This window comes from Macrobrachium rosenbergii, chromosome 21 (assembly GCF_040412425.1).
Source record: "Macrobrachium rosenbergii isolate ZJJX-2024 chromosome 21, ASM4041242v1, whole genome shotgun sequence".
NCBI lineage: Eukaryota > Metazoa > Arthropoda > Malacostraca > Decapoda > Palaemonidae > Macrobrachium > Macrobrachium rosenbergii.
The window spans coordinates 36,404,858-36,421,203 of record NC_089761.1 but is presented as its reverse complement, the minus strand read 5'-3'; the positions used below and the strand labels follow the sequence as shown (position 1 = coordinate 36,421,203).

The 16,346-nt window shown below is 34.7% G+C and overlaps 2 protein-coding genes and 1 long non-coding RNA gene across 3 annotated transcripts; all 3 read left to right on the top strand.

Annotated features, from left to right (window-relative positions):
* Positions 1-330: 330 nt before the first annotated feature.
* LOC136849939 (uncharacterized) lies at positions 331-1,749 on the top strand. The gene is made up of 3 exons (XR_010856480.1): positions 331-355; positions 560-730; positions 1,175-1,749. It is a non-coding gene; the product is annotated as an uncharacterized lncRNA (long non-coding RNA).
* A 3,323-nt stretch (positions 1,750-5,072) lies between these two features.
* LOC136849937 (uncharacterized) lies at positions 5,073-8,082 on the top strand. The gene is made up of 3 exons (XM_067123465.1): positions 5,073-5,223; positions 6,100-6,246; positions 7,152-8,082. Exons 2-3 carry the CDS (start codon positions 6,103-6,105, stop codon positions 7,362-7,364), a joined length of 357 nt encoding a protein of 118 aa, XP_066979566.1. The 5' UTR covers positions 5,073-5,223; positions 6,100-6,102; the 3' UTR covers positions 7,365-8,082.
* A 3,879-nt stretch (positions 8,083-11,961) lies between these two features.
* On the top strand, positions 11,962-15,318 carry LOC136849936 (uncharacterized). The gene is made up of 3 exons (XM_067123463.1): positions 11,962-12,094; positions 12,662-12,826; positions 13,786-15,318. The coding sequence occupies exons 2-3, from the start codon at positions 12,662-12,664 to the stop codon at positions 14,371-14,373; spliced, it is 753 nt and encodes a 250-aa protein (XP_066979564.1). The 5' UTR covers positions 11,962-12,094; the 3' UTR covers positions 14,374-15,318.
* Positions 15,319-16,346: the final 1,028 nt, after the last annotated feature.

Sequence of the window (16,346 nt, the reverse complement as noted above, 5' to 3'; positions counted from 1 at the left end):
CCACCAAACTGCCCTAAAATGGAAGACTGTAGTATCTGCAAAAATACAAAACTGAGAAAAATGGCAGAGACTGCAGTTTTCCCTTGCAGATACTGCAAATGGTACCCCCTAAATACTCGTGGAAAGCATTGAAGAATCATTCTGAAACTGCAGTAACTTGTCTATTAGTGTTTCACGAACCCAATAGGTGGCATATCTCAGTTTCGAAAATTTTGCAGATACTTCAGTTTTCCATCCTAGGGCAGCAAAGGTCTCGAGTGTCGATAATATTGGCCTTTTGTACAAGGAAGGAAAGCTTTCTCACCCTCTCCAAGGACTAAACTGACTTCTATAAGTACTGACATAGTATTATTAGGTATCAGAGTGGAATTAATTTAATTTTGAAAAAAAAATAGCAATTCAAATTTACTGGAGTAAAATCCTTTCCCTGTAACTGTAACAATAATCATTTTAATTTACTGTATAAAAATCCCTTCCCTACCATAATAGTATTAATCAGAAATTGCACGAATAGTAATTTGACTTGACTTCATTCCATGAAAATCTTTTCCCATTTCAGAAAATGACTGATTACCAGGTGAGGAAGTACCTCGTTCAGGACAAAGCCGCTAGCAAGCAAAACGACACCTTATATCCGGCACTAGTCACGCTAATAAGCTTGTGTGTGCTTTTTCTCTTTCTCTCTTGCGCGTGCCTGCAATGCTTCAGACACTTCGATCGTATAAAGGCTGTAAGTGTTTTGAAATGGTTTTTCTTTTTAACATTCGTCGTTTCTGATACGTTGCTGTGGATATGCTGGAGGCTTTATGAAGCATTTGCATGCCAGTTTATTTCTCAATTGCTTTTATTGCCACGAACAACAGAAAAACATTGTGGATTTTTATAGTTTGTTTGTGAGTTTTAAGTGAGGTCATGCCATTTCTATAGTACACTGTTTAATCAATTGTTAAAACTTGAACTTAACCATTTAGGCTGTTGTATTTTCTTAATGAAAGAACAAATTGATTAAAATAATGTAATAAAAAGTACTTTTGAAGTTTAACAGAACTTGAAATGAATTATCACTACATCTGAGAAACTTGAAACAAAACGTAATTGATTTCGACTTATACTTTAATATATGAATCCGTTCCAGGTGCTAGACCAGCCAAAATAACAATTATTCTTCCTTCAGGTATGCCGTCGCCTTCGGGAGGACCTGATCCACAGGCTCCTCGGGTCTCTGCTGCGGTTACTGACCTACCTTGAGGAGAGGGTAAGGCAGTGCCTTCGATGGAACGACTATCCGGAAACGCTAGGATCCTCCCAGGAGGATTTGGTGGCCTACAACGTAGCGCAGGAAACCGTTACCTTGATCAGGCAACCGAGAGATGAGAGCGAAGCATCTTGAGGTTTGCGAATGGAACCCCGTTCTCCAAGGCTATGTAGTCGAAGTGCGTTTGGGAGGAATTGATTTTCCATACTTTGAAAGTTCCATTCGATGGATTTTCAAATGAATTTTTTCATCTGATCAAGTATTGGAGTTAATGTGTCTTTGGGAGGAGTTGATTTTCCATAATTTGAAAGTTGAATTTGATGGATTTTCAAATGAATTTTTCATCTGATCAAGTACTGGAGTTAATGTGCATTTGGGAGAGTTGATTTTCCATACTTTGTAAGTTCCATTCGATGGATTTTAAACTGAATTTTTAATCTGGTCATGTACTGGAGTTAAAATGTATACGTCTGGGATTTCTCGAAAGAATAATTGTGGAGTGAATACTACTTTAGTTTTTTACAATAATTTAGCTGGTGTATTTTAATGCTTCCTTTATTAGAATTTTAGTACTTTTAACCTGGAAAAGAAGATGTTTATTTCTACTGTTTTTAAATGTTTATGTATTTTAACAATGTTTTTGATATGATCATTTATGACGAAACCCCTCGTTAAATTTTCATTGATGATTATAATATATGTCACTACAGTTTTTCTTCGTACGTTTCTCTCTCTCTCTCTCTCTCTCTCTCTCTCTCTCTCTCTCTCTCTCTCTCTCTCTCTCTCTCTCTCTCTCTCTAATATATATATATATATATATATATATATATATATATATATATATATATATATATATATATATATATATATATATATATATATATATATATATATATATATATGTAATGATTTTGGATGTCTAGATGAATGTACGGTATTCAACGATGTTGTGATATCCTATTTTATCAGATGATGGCAAAGAAATCATGTACAGAGTGTTTAGAATATTAAAATACTTGGAGATAGTACACAAGCATCATTTTCCACGACAAGTATAGCAACGGCAAATCAGAGTGACTGACTCGTCTTAAAGTAGCATTATGAAAAAAGTATTACTAGTTTGCTTAGCGCAGTGATTCTTAAACTGGGGGACGCCAGAAGCTTCCAAGGGGGGCCCAAGCAAGGCAGCCGGATGGTGCCTATCATTTTTGTTTAATTTGTGATGTTAATTGCAAAATTACCAAAAACATTATCACTGCCTCCATATGTTTTCTGATTATGATCTCAAAGCCTGCCATAAAATAAAAATACAAGTCAATTTTCACTTCAAACCTTGTTTATGAATTGAAATATATTACAGTGTATACTTATAAAAAAATTCAACAGTAATGAAACAAAAATCTATCATTCATCCATATACTCATATAAGCAATGAAGTATACTAGTATACAAAGATAGCATATTGTTCATATTGTTTATATTTGTTTTCTGATTATGATCTCAAATCCTGCCATAAAATAAAAATACAAGTCCATTTTCATTTCAAATCTTGTTTATGAATTGAAATATAGTACAGTGCATACTTATAAAAAAATTCAGCAGTAATGAAACAAAAATCTATCATTCATCCATGTACTCATATAAGCAATGAAGTATATTAGTATACTAAGATAACATATTGTTCATATTGTTTATATTTGTTTTCTGATTATGATCTCAAATCCTGCCATAAAATAAAAATAAAAGTCAATTTTCACTTCAAATCTTGTTTATGAATTGAAATATAGTACAGTGCAAACTAATAAAAAATTCAACAGTAATGAAACAAAAATCTATCATTCATCCATATGCGCATATAAGCAATGAAATATACTAGTATACAAAAGACAACATATTGTTCATATTGTTTATATGTGTACAAGTATACAAAAGACAACATATTGTTCATATTGTTTATATTTGTGTACAAGTACACAAAAGACAACATATCATTCATACTGTTTATATTGGCAAAATTTTCAGGGGTAGGGGGGCGTGGGATCTATACATAATTCATAGGGGGGGGGGCGGGGGGCCGCTGGGCAAAAAAGTTCAAGAACCACTGGTGTAGCGAGATCACCACGTCATGTAGGTCTACTGACGAGGTTAGCCTTAACGATTGCCCCTTTAAATGTGAGGTGTAGGTGGAGATTAGTGTAAATTGGACAGGTAAGTGAAAGGGGACGAAATAAGCGTGGAGAATTTAGCCCAGCAAGAGGCCCCAAAGGAAATCTTTGTAGTCCCTTCTAAGCGGTTGTCAGTAACCTGTCAGGTTAATGGGACGAATTTTATTTACAATTGGTAAAGAGGTTTTATTTCGCAGGGAGAATGTGACCGGCAGAATATAGTACTCGTACAATTAAGGTTTGATCGATGCACGATGACCTAACGTTAAAATTCCAACAAGTACTCACAATTTGGCTCCATTCATAAACGCCTGGTTCATTTTCAAGGCATGTGTAATGTTTATATTAAGTGAAAAATGCGCCGAAGTTTCTTAGAAGCAATCGAGTTTTCTGTACTGCTTATAATCAAGGCCACTGAAAACAGATCTATCTTTCGGTGGTCTCGGTATAATGCTGTAAGACCCGCGGCCCATGAAACTTTAACTACGGTCCGGTGGTGGCCTGTCCTACATTGTTGCCAGAAGCACGATTATGGCTAACTTTAACCTTAAATCAGATAAAAACTACTGAGGCTAGAGGGCTGCAATTTGGTATGTTTGATGACTGGAGGGTGGATGTTCAACATACCAATTTGCAGCCCTCTAGACTCAGTAGTTTTTAAGATCCGAGGGCTGACAGAAAAAGTGCGGACGGATAGACAAAACCGGAACGATAGTTTTCTTTTACAGGAAACTAAAAGATTATCCGGATAACTATCAGGACTATAAAGTGAAAACCAAGTAAGTACAAACATCTTTATTTATTAGCTTATAGAGAAATGCTCTTGAATCAAGTTATACTCCCTCGCTGATTCTAATCCGATAAATTTACGCTGCAAACTTTCAATGTTGATATTCGTCATTCTACATAATGAGAAGCACTGCAGATTTTGACATGCTGAAATACATCAGATTAAATGAGCTGAACATAATTAACATAATTAATGAGTATCTTATATGTGGTCCTCGCGACAATGCTACAGGAAATTCTATTAGATAACGAAGCAGAACAAAATCATTATACTGCCCTAAAATGGAACACTGCAGTATCTGCAAAAATGCAAAACTGAGAAAAATGGTAGATAATGCGGTTTTCCCTTGCGTTACTACTGATTTTGCAGATACTGCAAATGGGATCCCTAAATACTCGTGGAGAGCATTGAAGAATCATTCTGAAACTACGGAAACTTGTGTATTTTGAGTTTCCCTAGCCCAAAAGGTGGCATATCTCAGTTTTCGAAAATTTTGCAGGTACCACAGTTTTCCATTTGAGGGAAGTATAGGCCCATTCTCATTGCTATTGTGGTGTAAAGGAACATACTTTGATGCACAAATAGTTTTCAAATCATCAGTATGGAAGTCAGGTATAGTCTCTGACACAGCACTAAATATAGAAAATGTCTTTCTTGCTAAAGATTATTGCATAGTCTCCAGATTTCCATGGCAAATTACCTTGAGAAAACTGAAAAAGCAAAATGAATCACATATCTCGTATGATACTGAAACTCATTAAAAAAAAGTTGGAATTTAACAACTTTTAAAACTTTGATTACAAAATTCGAAAGGAATCCCTCCCAACTACGTATGACGTAAACTGCGTTAAACTACGTCACTTTTGTTACTTTGAGTATTCCGTTTTCTCCATTGTCCTTGGCGAGTGTTTACCTCTGCACTCACAGGATGGAAAAGGACGCATTCTGGTCTTGTGGTGGGCACTGTGACTCGACTTCGTCCTTCTCCTTTTAGCAGGATTAGAGTTTTTAACGTTAGTTCTGATTTTTTATTTGGAACCATTTGTTACTTTGTGTTGTTTGGCGATTTTAGTTGTTTTGTGCCACTGGGGTTTTAAGTTATTTCTATTGTGTTCAGTGGGTAATTACTGCCAATTTTATATTTTTGTTAAACTTTGTGATATTGGGGGTAAGTTTTTTTTTCCTCTTGTGTTTAATGTGTAATTGCTGTTAGTTTTTTTTTTATTTAACATTTAAGATTGTTATTGGGGGTAAATTTCTTTCTCTTGTGCATAATGGGTAATTGCAGTTTTTCTTTATTTACTTAGTATCTAAGACTTTGTAGTTAATTGTTTATGCGTACATAAATTTTTGTAACTTGTCTGGTCTAGTAAGTGTTTTGTTGGGGGGTCTAATAACTTTATTAGTCGTTATGACTGGACTGAGTTATACGTTATGATTCTGAACACTATTTATGGATTTGGGCGACTATAAAATTATCTCTAGTTATATCTCGCACATAGTTATATCTAGCACATGTGCTTTCTAATTTCTTACCAAATACATTTTTTATTGGATATATAGTAACTTCAACAGAAGTAACGTTACATTGATACCTTCGAAATTGCAGGAGATGGCAAAATGTGTAGCTGAGTTGATGTAATGATCATCTGTACCTAGGTACCAAATATTCACTGAAGTTTTAGGGTATTGCATTAATCGTGTTTTTATTCAACTTAGCACTGTTGGGTTATGACTAACTGCGGATCTAGCGCTTCGGATAGCGTATAGTAAGCTTTGAAAGTTTGGCTTATTAAAGTCACTAGGTGGGATTTTCTCAAATGGTTTATTGAACCCCTTCATATTTTTTGTTACACTATTTTTAAAGTTTTGTTTCTACTCAACTTTAGGAGATGGCCGAAACTTTCTACGATTCGGAAGAGGATAGAAAGGTTGTGATGTCATTTGCAATTCCCTTGATTACTATCGGACTCTTAAGCATCGTGATGACTGTTTGCTGTGTACTTTGGTGTGTGTACGCACCACTCATCAAGGAGGTAAGTAATTTTAATGATGTATCTTTGAAGCTGTTTAATTTGAAGCGAGGCGTGAGGTGGAAATAGTTTTCTGAACTTGGCTTAAAGGGTAGTTAAGTATCGGAAGTGTGTTGGTAATCTAGAAAGTTCAATAAACTTAGCTTCAAGGTTCAAGAATCAGAAACTTGATAGTATTTAAAATCAGTTCAGTAGCGCTGAGTTTTGGTACCTCGCTGTTATTTCTGAAGCACTAAGACTAAATAGTGAACTGTAACCTAGTTTTTAAACTTCTAGGTAAATGTACTTTTCTAGTTTAACGTTCGGCAGTGTTAAATTTGGAAAAAATATTGAAACTGGCCATCCAGCCGTACCTTTATAATTAAACATAGTAAAAACTTAAAGTACCTAGTTAAAGTACTTTTCTCGTTAACTTTTTTTCGCTAACGCTTCTCTTTTTTTTCGCTAACGCTTCTCTTTAAGCGTTCGGCAGTCTTAAATTTGGTAACAATATTGAAACTCTGGCCATTCAATTGTAGCTTTAGAAATTTCTTTTTGTAATGAAGAATTTTATTAAATTTTCGTACTTGGAAATTTAATCGTAACTTAGAAATTTAAGTTTTAGTAAAAATAGTATTTTTAATTTTCATACTGGCCGCCGTTTAACCCTGACTTAAGACTTTTGAAATTTTTTAATGCCTGAATTTTCATACCAATGGATTGTACACTTTCACGGAATGTTTAGTAAAAATATTACAGTATTTTTAATAATTTTCATACTGGCCATTTAACCCTGACTTAAAACTTTTGAAATTTAATGCCTGAATTTTCATAACAAAGTATTGTTAATTTTCACGGAATGTATATCCCCACAACTTTACAATTGTTAGTAATGACTCCTGAATCAATTCCTTTGATCCATTTTTCAGACTTACTACTACGCCCGTGATCAAATGATAGCTTTGTTCTATCGCCCTCCTGTCGTACAGGCGCAAGCAGTGCAGGAAGAAGGCGAGGATGCGTTCATCTTCAGTATGAACGAGAGGAACACCAGTATGAACGAGAGGAGCTCTAATACGAACGAGAGGACTAATATTTCAACCAGATTATCTAGGAATTACAATGCAACTTCTTCCTCTTAGTTAAAGGGAAGATTAGTCCGAGCATCGATGGTGCGCGGAAAGAGTTCTGTTTGTAGTCTGAATGAAAAAGGGATTGATATTTTAAGTAGATACATGAAAGTGAATCTCAGGATTTGAAGGGATTTTTTAAGTAATGATTTTGATGGTTCTTATATGAATTAATAATTTTAATCTTCGTACTAGTTCTAGTTGTGCACTGCGTACTTTTAACTAGTTATGGTATGCAGTTGTATTGTTTTATTTCTAAGTAATGTTAAATTACGTTAAATTTTAATCTTAATTATTGTGCACTTGCTGTATGGTGTATGCTGTTTTAATTTTAACCATGGATTAATTTTAATCATGATGGGCTGATATCCTTATACTTTAAAGATAACTACCATGATGGATTAATTTAACCATGATGGACTGATATGCTTATACTAGTTTTAAGTTATAACTACCGATATAACTACCCCAAGAGTGAATGTTAATGGTGTGGTGGGATTGAACACCAACTTAACGTTTAAAACAATTTTGAGATTGTTGAATATTCTTGAGATTGGTGAATATTCTTCTGTAATATCTCTTGAAAGGATTAAAACTTGGGTGTGTGTGGTGGGATTGAACACAGACTTAACGTTTAAAAACAATTTTGAGATTGTTGAATATTCTTGAGATTGGTGAATATTCTTCTGTAATATCTTTTGAAAGGATTAAAACTTGGGTGTGAGCTCTAGTATTTGTATTTTTTGCCTATTTGTATTTTTTACCTTAATATTTATAAGAGGTAGGGGGATGTGATGGTACTGGCTAGTGTAGAGATAAGGAACTTTATAATTATCACTTTAGTGGTAGAATCTTTAGGCAGTTTTCCAAATTTGAAGTGAAGGCATGGTCTTTATTAGATTATCTTGGAGTGACTAAATCTGAATTTTTTTAGAGAATTTTACTGAAATAACATACACTAACGATAATCGCATTTCCCGGGGTATGGAATACTATTACTTTGGCCAAATCATGACCCACTATAAGGAGTGGGGATAGTTTCGCTTGTTAAATATCTAGGGAAACAAGTTATACACCAGTTTTTTTTTTTCTGGACAAATCTTAAAACTCTTAATTGAACTTTGAATTAAAACTGCCCAATCAATTTTGGCTTCCTTACTCAATAAATAAGGAGTCTCAAGCTGTGAAACTCGCTGAAGACCTTGAGAAAATAAAGGTGTTTTATAGGACAAGTTTTACATGTTAGCAGGATGACGTGTAATTAGTAACTACTTGCATAGTTTCATAATTTAAGTTTGAATTTAATAAAATATTCTAATAATGGTTAAGGCCATAAATATTGATGTCCCTAAATGCGTTTATCTTAACGAGAATATAGTACCCTTCGAAAATACTGCTCACTTTAACAGACTAGAATGTTCAGACAATTTTCCAAGTTAAGGAAAGGAAAATGATTCAACGTAAATTGTTTTGAAGCTGGGAACAGTACTCTCTAAAAACCGGAAAAATATTTTCTTGTTATAGTATGAACGCGACTTCGGTTATAAATCCCAATGGCTTTTCAAAAGGCATGAAAACAATTTGCCTAACTTGGCAATTCTTGACTTCTATTTAGTCGATGAATGTGTATTTTCTAAAGATAGGTGATTTAGATAAGGACTTTGTATTACAATGTCATAAGTATTCCAATGTCATACATATTAGAAATTTACTTTTAATTTTAAGCATTGACATCCAAAGAAGAAATATTGTCCAACTATTCTAGTGACAATAGCAGAAAGACCTTTCCTCGCTTCAAGTCTTTAAATAGGAACGTACAATATACCGCTCCAAAGAAGCTGAAACTCCTGAGATGGGTATATAAGTATGCCTCCAACTTTTTATTTATTCACACCCCATTCATCGGATACTAACCCATACGATGGCATATCCTTCCCACGAGGAGTTCTATTCATACACACCCCAAGAAACTGCATAATAGACTTCGGTCAATGGCGGAGTATGTAAACACCCAGAGAGAGAGAGAGAGAGAGAGACTCCCGAAAGTCGAAGTTTTCGAAGTTTTGGAAGTTTGCTCACGAAGAAGTTGACGGTTTTCACCCCAGTGAAAATCTACACGAAGTTTATGCTTCGGGTTCCCCCCAAAACTCGGCGACGCAAACATGACCCGAACACGTCTCTGGGAGGGAAGAAAAGTTTCTCCCATACTCCGTCAGTTTTATTTGGCTACGTAACTTCCCGATAAACTGCCTCGGGGGCGTCTACGGAGTAACATATGAGACGGCGTCGTGTAGTTTGCCCGACCATACATTACCGTACATGGTAAGTTATGGGCTGCTTATGTGCGGACTGGAAACATTTTGGAAAGCAGGGTCATTTTACTTTTTTAGGGAGGGGGTGGGGTGGCTAAAATATTTATCTTTTATTAGAGAAGAGAGTTTCTCTTTTCGAAGGAATTCTTCTGGGGTCTAGCAACACAATCTTATTCTGTAGGAGCGTGGTTCTATAGAATTCGAGGTTGGAAACACGGAACGGTACAAGGCCTAAGAGCTGAATTCTTCAGTAGCCGAGAATGAGCAAGATTATTTTTATCTGTGGTTGCACAGGAATCCACAGTTGCTCACGTATACTAACATACATCAGTGCATATACAAATACATGTGTTTATACAGTGTATATATATATGTATATATATATATATACCAAAATTATTAATCTGTAAATTTCTGTAAAGTTTATTATTATTATTATTATTATTATTATTATTATTATTATTATTATTATTATTATTATTATTATTATTATTATTATTATTATTATTATTATTATTATTTCAGGTGAATAGTCTACGGATTATAAACGCCATGTTTACACTTGCGACTCCTTGATTTGGCCCCAGCCTCTCTGCAACTAGCTTTTATACAGCAAAAATGAATAAAACGTACCTCCAGTATGGGACGTAACGTCCTTATAGCCAGAACGTACCGTGTCGACTCTCTCTCTCTCTCTCTCTCTCTCTCTCTCTCTCTTATATTCAAGTAACGTTAAAATACCCATTGGAGTCTATTCGACCGCCATATACCGCTCTGAAGACGCCAGTTCTTAAAGAATACCTTTTATTATACCTTTTTTTTCTGTCTTATTTTCATTCCCTTTCTTTCGGCCAGAGATCAACGATACATTATTTCTCTCACTCGCTCCGAACTTCGCGAACTTCCGCGACGATGGAAAATGAGCTGGAATTCGATTGAGAAGTTTTCCTTCCCATAACTTCGTCATTCCTAATTTCTGCCAGAATTGATGGCGAGAAGTTAGCGGCGTGTTCTTTCCAGGTAGCAGTTGTCTCGTTATGGGAAGATAATAGCGGTTGTATTTATGGAGAGAGAGAGAGAGAGAGAGAGAGAGTATGGAGGAAGGATAGTTCAAGATTGAAATATTTACTAATTACTTTGCCATGCATGCAATTTTCTTTTAGGGGCAGAAGGGGAAAATCCTCTAATTATTTTCTTCTCCAAAATATTTATAGCTAAAATATATTCCTTAGACTATAGTCAGGGATACGCCATTAAATTCAAATCAATAATACTGAATCTAGGCTGGGATGAGTAAGTTTTGAGATAAACCATTACGAACATTTCATACAGAAAAGTAATTCCTCACCAAACAACATAAACATCTCGATGTTCTTAGTTCAGTTAAGCCTATGCACGTAGTGAGTTTTTTTTTTTTAATCTTATGGATACAATATGCAAATACCAAACGTCTGATGCTGGAATTAATAACGACAACTTTATCTTTTATTTATTTACCCTTGTAACATGTCAACAACAATATACCTCTCCAAGAGGAATATATGATTTTCTACCTACTAGTTTATGGAACCAGTTTATGAAACGGGTGTCATGAGGCAGTGCCGCGTCCGGGATATAATACAGAGAATTCCGTGGTCGCATCAAACTTAGACGTGATGGAGTTCCAGGATTCATTAGAGAGTTATGAAGGCAATTTCATGGTTGATGCGGCAATAGGTGTGTTAACTGAAGGATGCTACATATTATTATTATTATTATTATTATTATTATTATTATTATTATTATTATTATTATTATTATTATTAAGAAGGCAATTTCAATGTTGAAGCACCGGTGGGTGTTTTAACGAAATGGTGATAGATATTATTATTATTATTATTATTATTATTATTATTATTATTATTATTATTATTATTATTATTATTATTATTATTAAGGCAATTTCAATGCTGAAGCAGCAGTGTGTCAGTTAACGAAATGAAGCTAGATATATTATTATTATTATTATTATTATTATTATTATTATTATTATTATTATTATTATTATTATTATTATTATTAAAGAAGGCAATTTCATGGCTTATGCAGCTTTGTATATGTTAAGTAATGAGGGCTAGATATTATTATTATTATTATTATTATTATTATTATTATTATTATTATTATTATTATTATTATTTACATGCCCCAGTCTTTTATAAGAAGTCTCTCTCATTTCGAAAGAGGCTACCCATACCTCAACTCTTATGACGTCACTCTCATGACGTCATGTTTCCTTTTGGTCAGACTGATTATTCCTAGACTCTGTGGTCCCTGCCGTCAACAGCAAACTGTAGACAGACGTGAAAACTATCAGTCTTTCTCTTCTCTTTGGTTTGTAAGGCTGACACCGTTTTCTGTTCTAGGAAACTAAGAGTTTTATGGTTCGGGGTGAGTATTATTGTTAGTGTTTTTCATGTAGAGTGTTAATTATTAAATTCTTTTGTTAGGTTGTGTGATGTTTTTAGTGTTCTTAAAATAAGCGATTTGTTCTTAATTCCTTGTATTTTTATCGTTACTTGGCAAGACATTTAAGAGTTTATTATCGTTTTAAGTCCCTGTAAGGAATTCTGTATATATTAAAATTGCATCTATGGAAGGACAGTGTTAGTGTTAAATTTTGTGCTAGACTTTGCATTTTTTGTTTGACTTTACATGACTACAGCTTTTTAGCAGTTTTGAAGTTTGTATTTGATATTAACACCTAGTAACTTTTAAAGTTTCCCCTCTTATTTTAAATTTTCTCTAAACTATATTACTTGGGTCAATGAGCTTTCTTATGAATCAATGTCACTGGAAATATCCAGACATTGCAGTGAATTAATTTTCCTAAATCCCAACAACTGGATTGTTATGAATGTATCGATATAAGCTAATGCTTTCATGTATTTAGGTTTTTGAAACCACATTCATATCTCCAAGAATCAAAGGCATTGCCTAATTTTAAATATTTTCCAGATGTGCCTGTTGATCTATTTCAAGGAACCAAGTTTTAACAGCGACGACGTTTCATCAGTGTGTAAATTGCTGACATTCTTGTCAGGCCTCTGGGTTTTTCTGTTAATTTCCTCCTTTGTTTACTTCAGGACTATTTACTCGAAGACAAACAGTCCACGTAGTAAGGTAAGCTTTATTTTTATTTTCCGTAGGCATTTGGCCGGCCGGACTAAGTCTTTGAATATCTTCATACGCAAAACTTGAAATTTCTTTACTTTTTAGTTTCCTAAAGTAATAAAATTGGTATAGAGCGGTTTTGGAAAGTACGCTTAACTTTACTGGTTGCCTTGGTGGGAGAGTTGGTTGCCTTGGTGGGAGAGTTGGTTGCTTGGTGACTTAGTGAGAGAGAGCGAGAGAGATAAATAGGAACTTTTAAGTTGAGTTTCGGTGATCGATCTTCGAAGGGAATTTGTTTTTCAGTTCAATATTGATTCAGAATTGATTTTTTCTATTTCTTGAAATCTTATAAAAAAACACTCTTAAAACATCCTGTGAGGTCTCCAATCCTGTTGTGGTGCCAACTTGGTTATTAACTTTGGTAACTGTATAGCTTCTAAGTACATCACTGTTATCTTATTTGCTATTTCGAATTTTGGGTTAACTTAATATAAATATTAATTATATGCGCGTATCTTATATTTTACGAAATAGTCATAACTTCACCTATACTTTTGCCTATTGTGAACCATAAATATAATGCACATATAAAAATTTTGTCTTTTATACAACAAATTGTTATATACTGAAGTACTGTAACAAGGTAAATTACTGTATACTGCTCACTAAAATTAAATTGACATGTTAATAAGACTGAACCCAAGAATGGCTTTGAACTAATGAATTTTGTATATTAAATTTGTAAAGTCCAGATCCCTTGAGGCAACTAGTTAAATTCATTGAAGTTTGTTTTAAATACTGACTGTCTTGACTCCATAATAGTTAAAAAAAAAAAGTTCATGAACTTTAAAAAGTTATTGTAAAAGTTATTAGGCATTTTTTATATTAAATCTTTTAAGCCTTGGAATTTTTTTTTAGTCAGTAGATTAAACTTGGTTGTATGGAAACTGATTTCAGTATATTTCCAGATTATGGACCACACTTGGAACCCGCGCCGCCTCGTTGAAGCTCTCGTCAGAGGCTTGAGGACATTATTGGCAGCTCTTGCTGCAATGCTCTCTCGTTATGCAAGGAAACTAGAACCACCCAAATCTGATAAATCTACAGAAACGGACTCTGATAGCACCGGTACAACTTTATCAGACGGTTCCGGTAACTCGAGTTCTCGGACATCAAGCTATGAGACTTGTTACGGAAGGTACAGGGGAAGGTACAGGGGTTTGCAGAGAGCGGTGCGCCCTAGACGGTACAGACTCGTGGAGTCACCTTGCGGAGAGTACCTCAGAGTAGTTGACACTAGGCCGACTGGCAGTCCCAGTACTCAACGGGTGGCGGGGCGCTTGAGGTTCCCACGTTACAGAGCAGGAAGGTTGGGTGGTGCGTCCTGGGTTCCCAGGAGAGCTGGAGGGAGGGGGGATGCAGTTGGCAGAGCCAGGAGACCACACGTATGTGAACATGTGTTGTATCTTACGGCTCATGGCTCAGACAGAGCTTACGACTCCGACAGAGTTTATGCCCCCGACAGAGCTTCTGGCTCAGACAGCGAGGAGTCTTGAAAATTAGGGAGCTGCTTTGAATAAAGCGCAGGCTGTCGATAGTCATTTAGGCAATGAGGCACAAATAAGTTTTTTTTTTAATACTGCAGATGAAGTGCCTTATTCTGAGGATTGTAATGGCTCTTAAATCAGATTGTTCTTAGGTCCAACATTCAGTATTTGTTTGGCTTCAAAGTTGGAGCATTCAAACTGCAGGCTTTACTTTTAATTTCTTAATGATTGTTAATCTACCTTTAATTACTGATGTTAATATACCATAATTACATGGTATTTTATTCAATTTTAAGTTTTTTAACCTTAGAATAAAGGTAACTTTAAACAATTTAAGTTGTACAGATTCTGAGTTGTACAAAAAAAGCCTAATAGTTAAGCTAAAGTAGTGTTTTACAAATTGATACGCAAGTAGAAGTTATTTACTTGGTGTGAGGTGTAATTTTGAATTTGCATTAGATTAAGTTTTACAATAGAAAGTAACCTAGAAATGTAAGCTAACAAATTATTCTGGATCTGAAATTGACATTGATACTTTAGTACTGGTTGTTAAAATTTAAGGTCCTAATTCTGAATAGTTTTAATTTTTGGATTTAATTTTGATCAGTGAAGTTTCTGGAATGGATTCAAAGGTTGCTGGAATGGATTCAAAGGTTGGATTTAATTTTAATCAGTGTGAAGTTGCTGGGCTGGATTCAAAGGTTGGATTTAATTTTAATCAGTGTGAAGTTCCTGGAATGGATTCAAAGATTGGATTTAATTTTAATCAGTGTGAAGTCCCTGGAATGGATTCACAGGATGTATGGTTTCTATTAATGTATGGGTAGTTTAGTGGTTAAGTGTTCAGCTGATTTCACGAATTATGTATTTTGAAACTGACTTAAAAGATTTTATTTTAACTGCTTGTACTGTAAGGTCCGGTCCCGGATTACCGAATTAAATTCTATGCAACAATAGGTAATTTATCTAACCTTTTTAAAAATGTTCATGAAGTGTAACGCTCAATTTGAGTTGTTGGCAATTTGAGTTGTTGGCAATTTGAGTTGTTGGCAATTTGAGTTGTTGGCAATTTGAGTTGTTGGCAATTTGAGTTGTTGGCAATTTGAGTTGTTGGCAATTTGAGTTGTTGGCAATTTGAGTTGTTGGCAATTTGAGTTGTTGGCAATTTGAGTTATTTGAGTTGTTGGCAATTTGAGTTGATGGCAATTTGAGTTGATGGCAATTTGAGTTGTTGGCAATTTGAGTTGTTGGCAATTTGAGTTGTTGGCAATTTGAGTTGTTGGCAATTTGAGTTGTTGGCAATTTGAGTTGTTGGCAATTTGAGTTGTTGGCAATTTGATACTTAAGTAGTTTGCTTTTCATGGCTCCTGAAGAAAATCTTTTTATGGAACAAAGCAAAACGCTATATTATTAAACGCTATTCCAAGGAGAGGTGGTGTTCATAATTCTGAAAAGGGTAAGTGGCTACTATTGTTTTGTCGAGGTACTGCATAGGGAACTAGCGTTCTTGACTGCTGTCGCTGACTCGCTCAGTGGAATTAGTACCTTTGCGGTACACACACTTTTATCAGTTAAACCAGATAAGTTAGTGTTGACGTTTTGTTGTTTTTCGTCTGATAACGTGGTCAAATAGTGATGTCTGGCATCTGTGGGCATACTGACTACGACTAAATTTCTTTGTAAAAAAAAAAAAAAACTTCTTTAAATTTTGGCAATAAAGACTTGATAATGAATACTACCATAAATCTTATACAGCCATTTTTATTTAACCCTTAAAACTTTAAAAGATATCAAAATTTAAGTTGAATCGAATATCAAAATTTAAGTTGAATATCTCTACTGATAGTCAGCTTTGAATATTAGAGGCAAATTATGCAAATGCAATTGCATCGGCAATGCTGACGCTTGTTCGTTTACCCACAGTGTGGTCAAGGCGGCAACGATGATTGTCATAGTTGGCTGTAGCTACGTTAGCTGGCGGT

Coding starts and splice junctions, on each gene's coding strand:
- LOC136849937 (XM_067123465.1), top strand. CDS start 6,103: ATGGCCGAAACTTTCTACGATTCGGAAGAGGATAGAAAGGTTGTGATG. Junction 6,247..7,151: donor ACGCACCACTCATCAAGGAG/GTAAGTAATTTT, acceptor TCCATTTTTCAG/ACTTACTACTACGCCCGTGA.
- LOC136849936 (XM_067123463.1), top strand. CDS start 12,662: ATGTGCCTGTTGATCTATTTCAAGGAACCAAGTTTTAACAGCGACGAC. Junction 12,827..13,785: donor CAAACAGTCCACGTAGTAAG/GTAAGCTTTATT, acceptor GTATATTTCCAG/ATTATGGACCACACTTGGAA.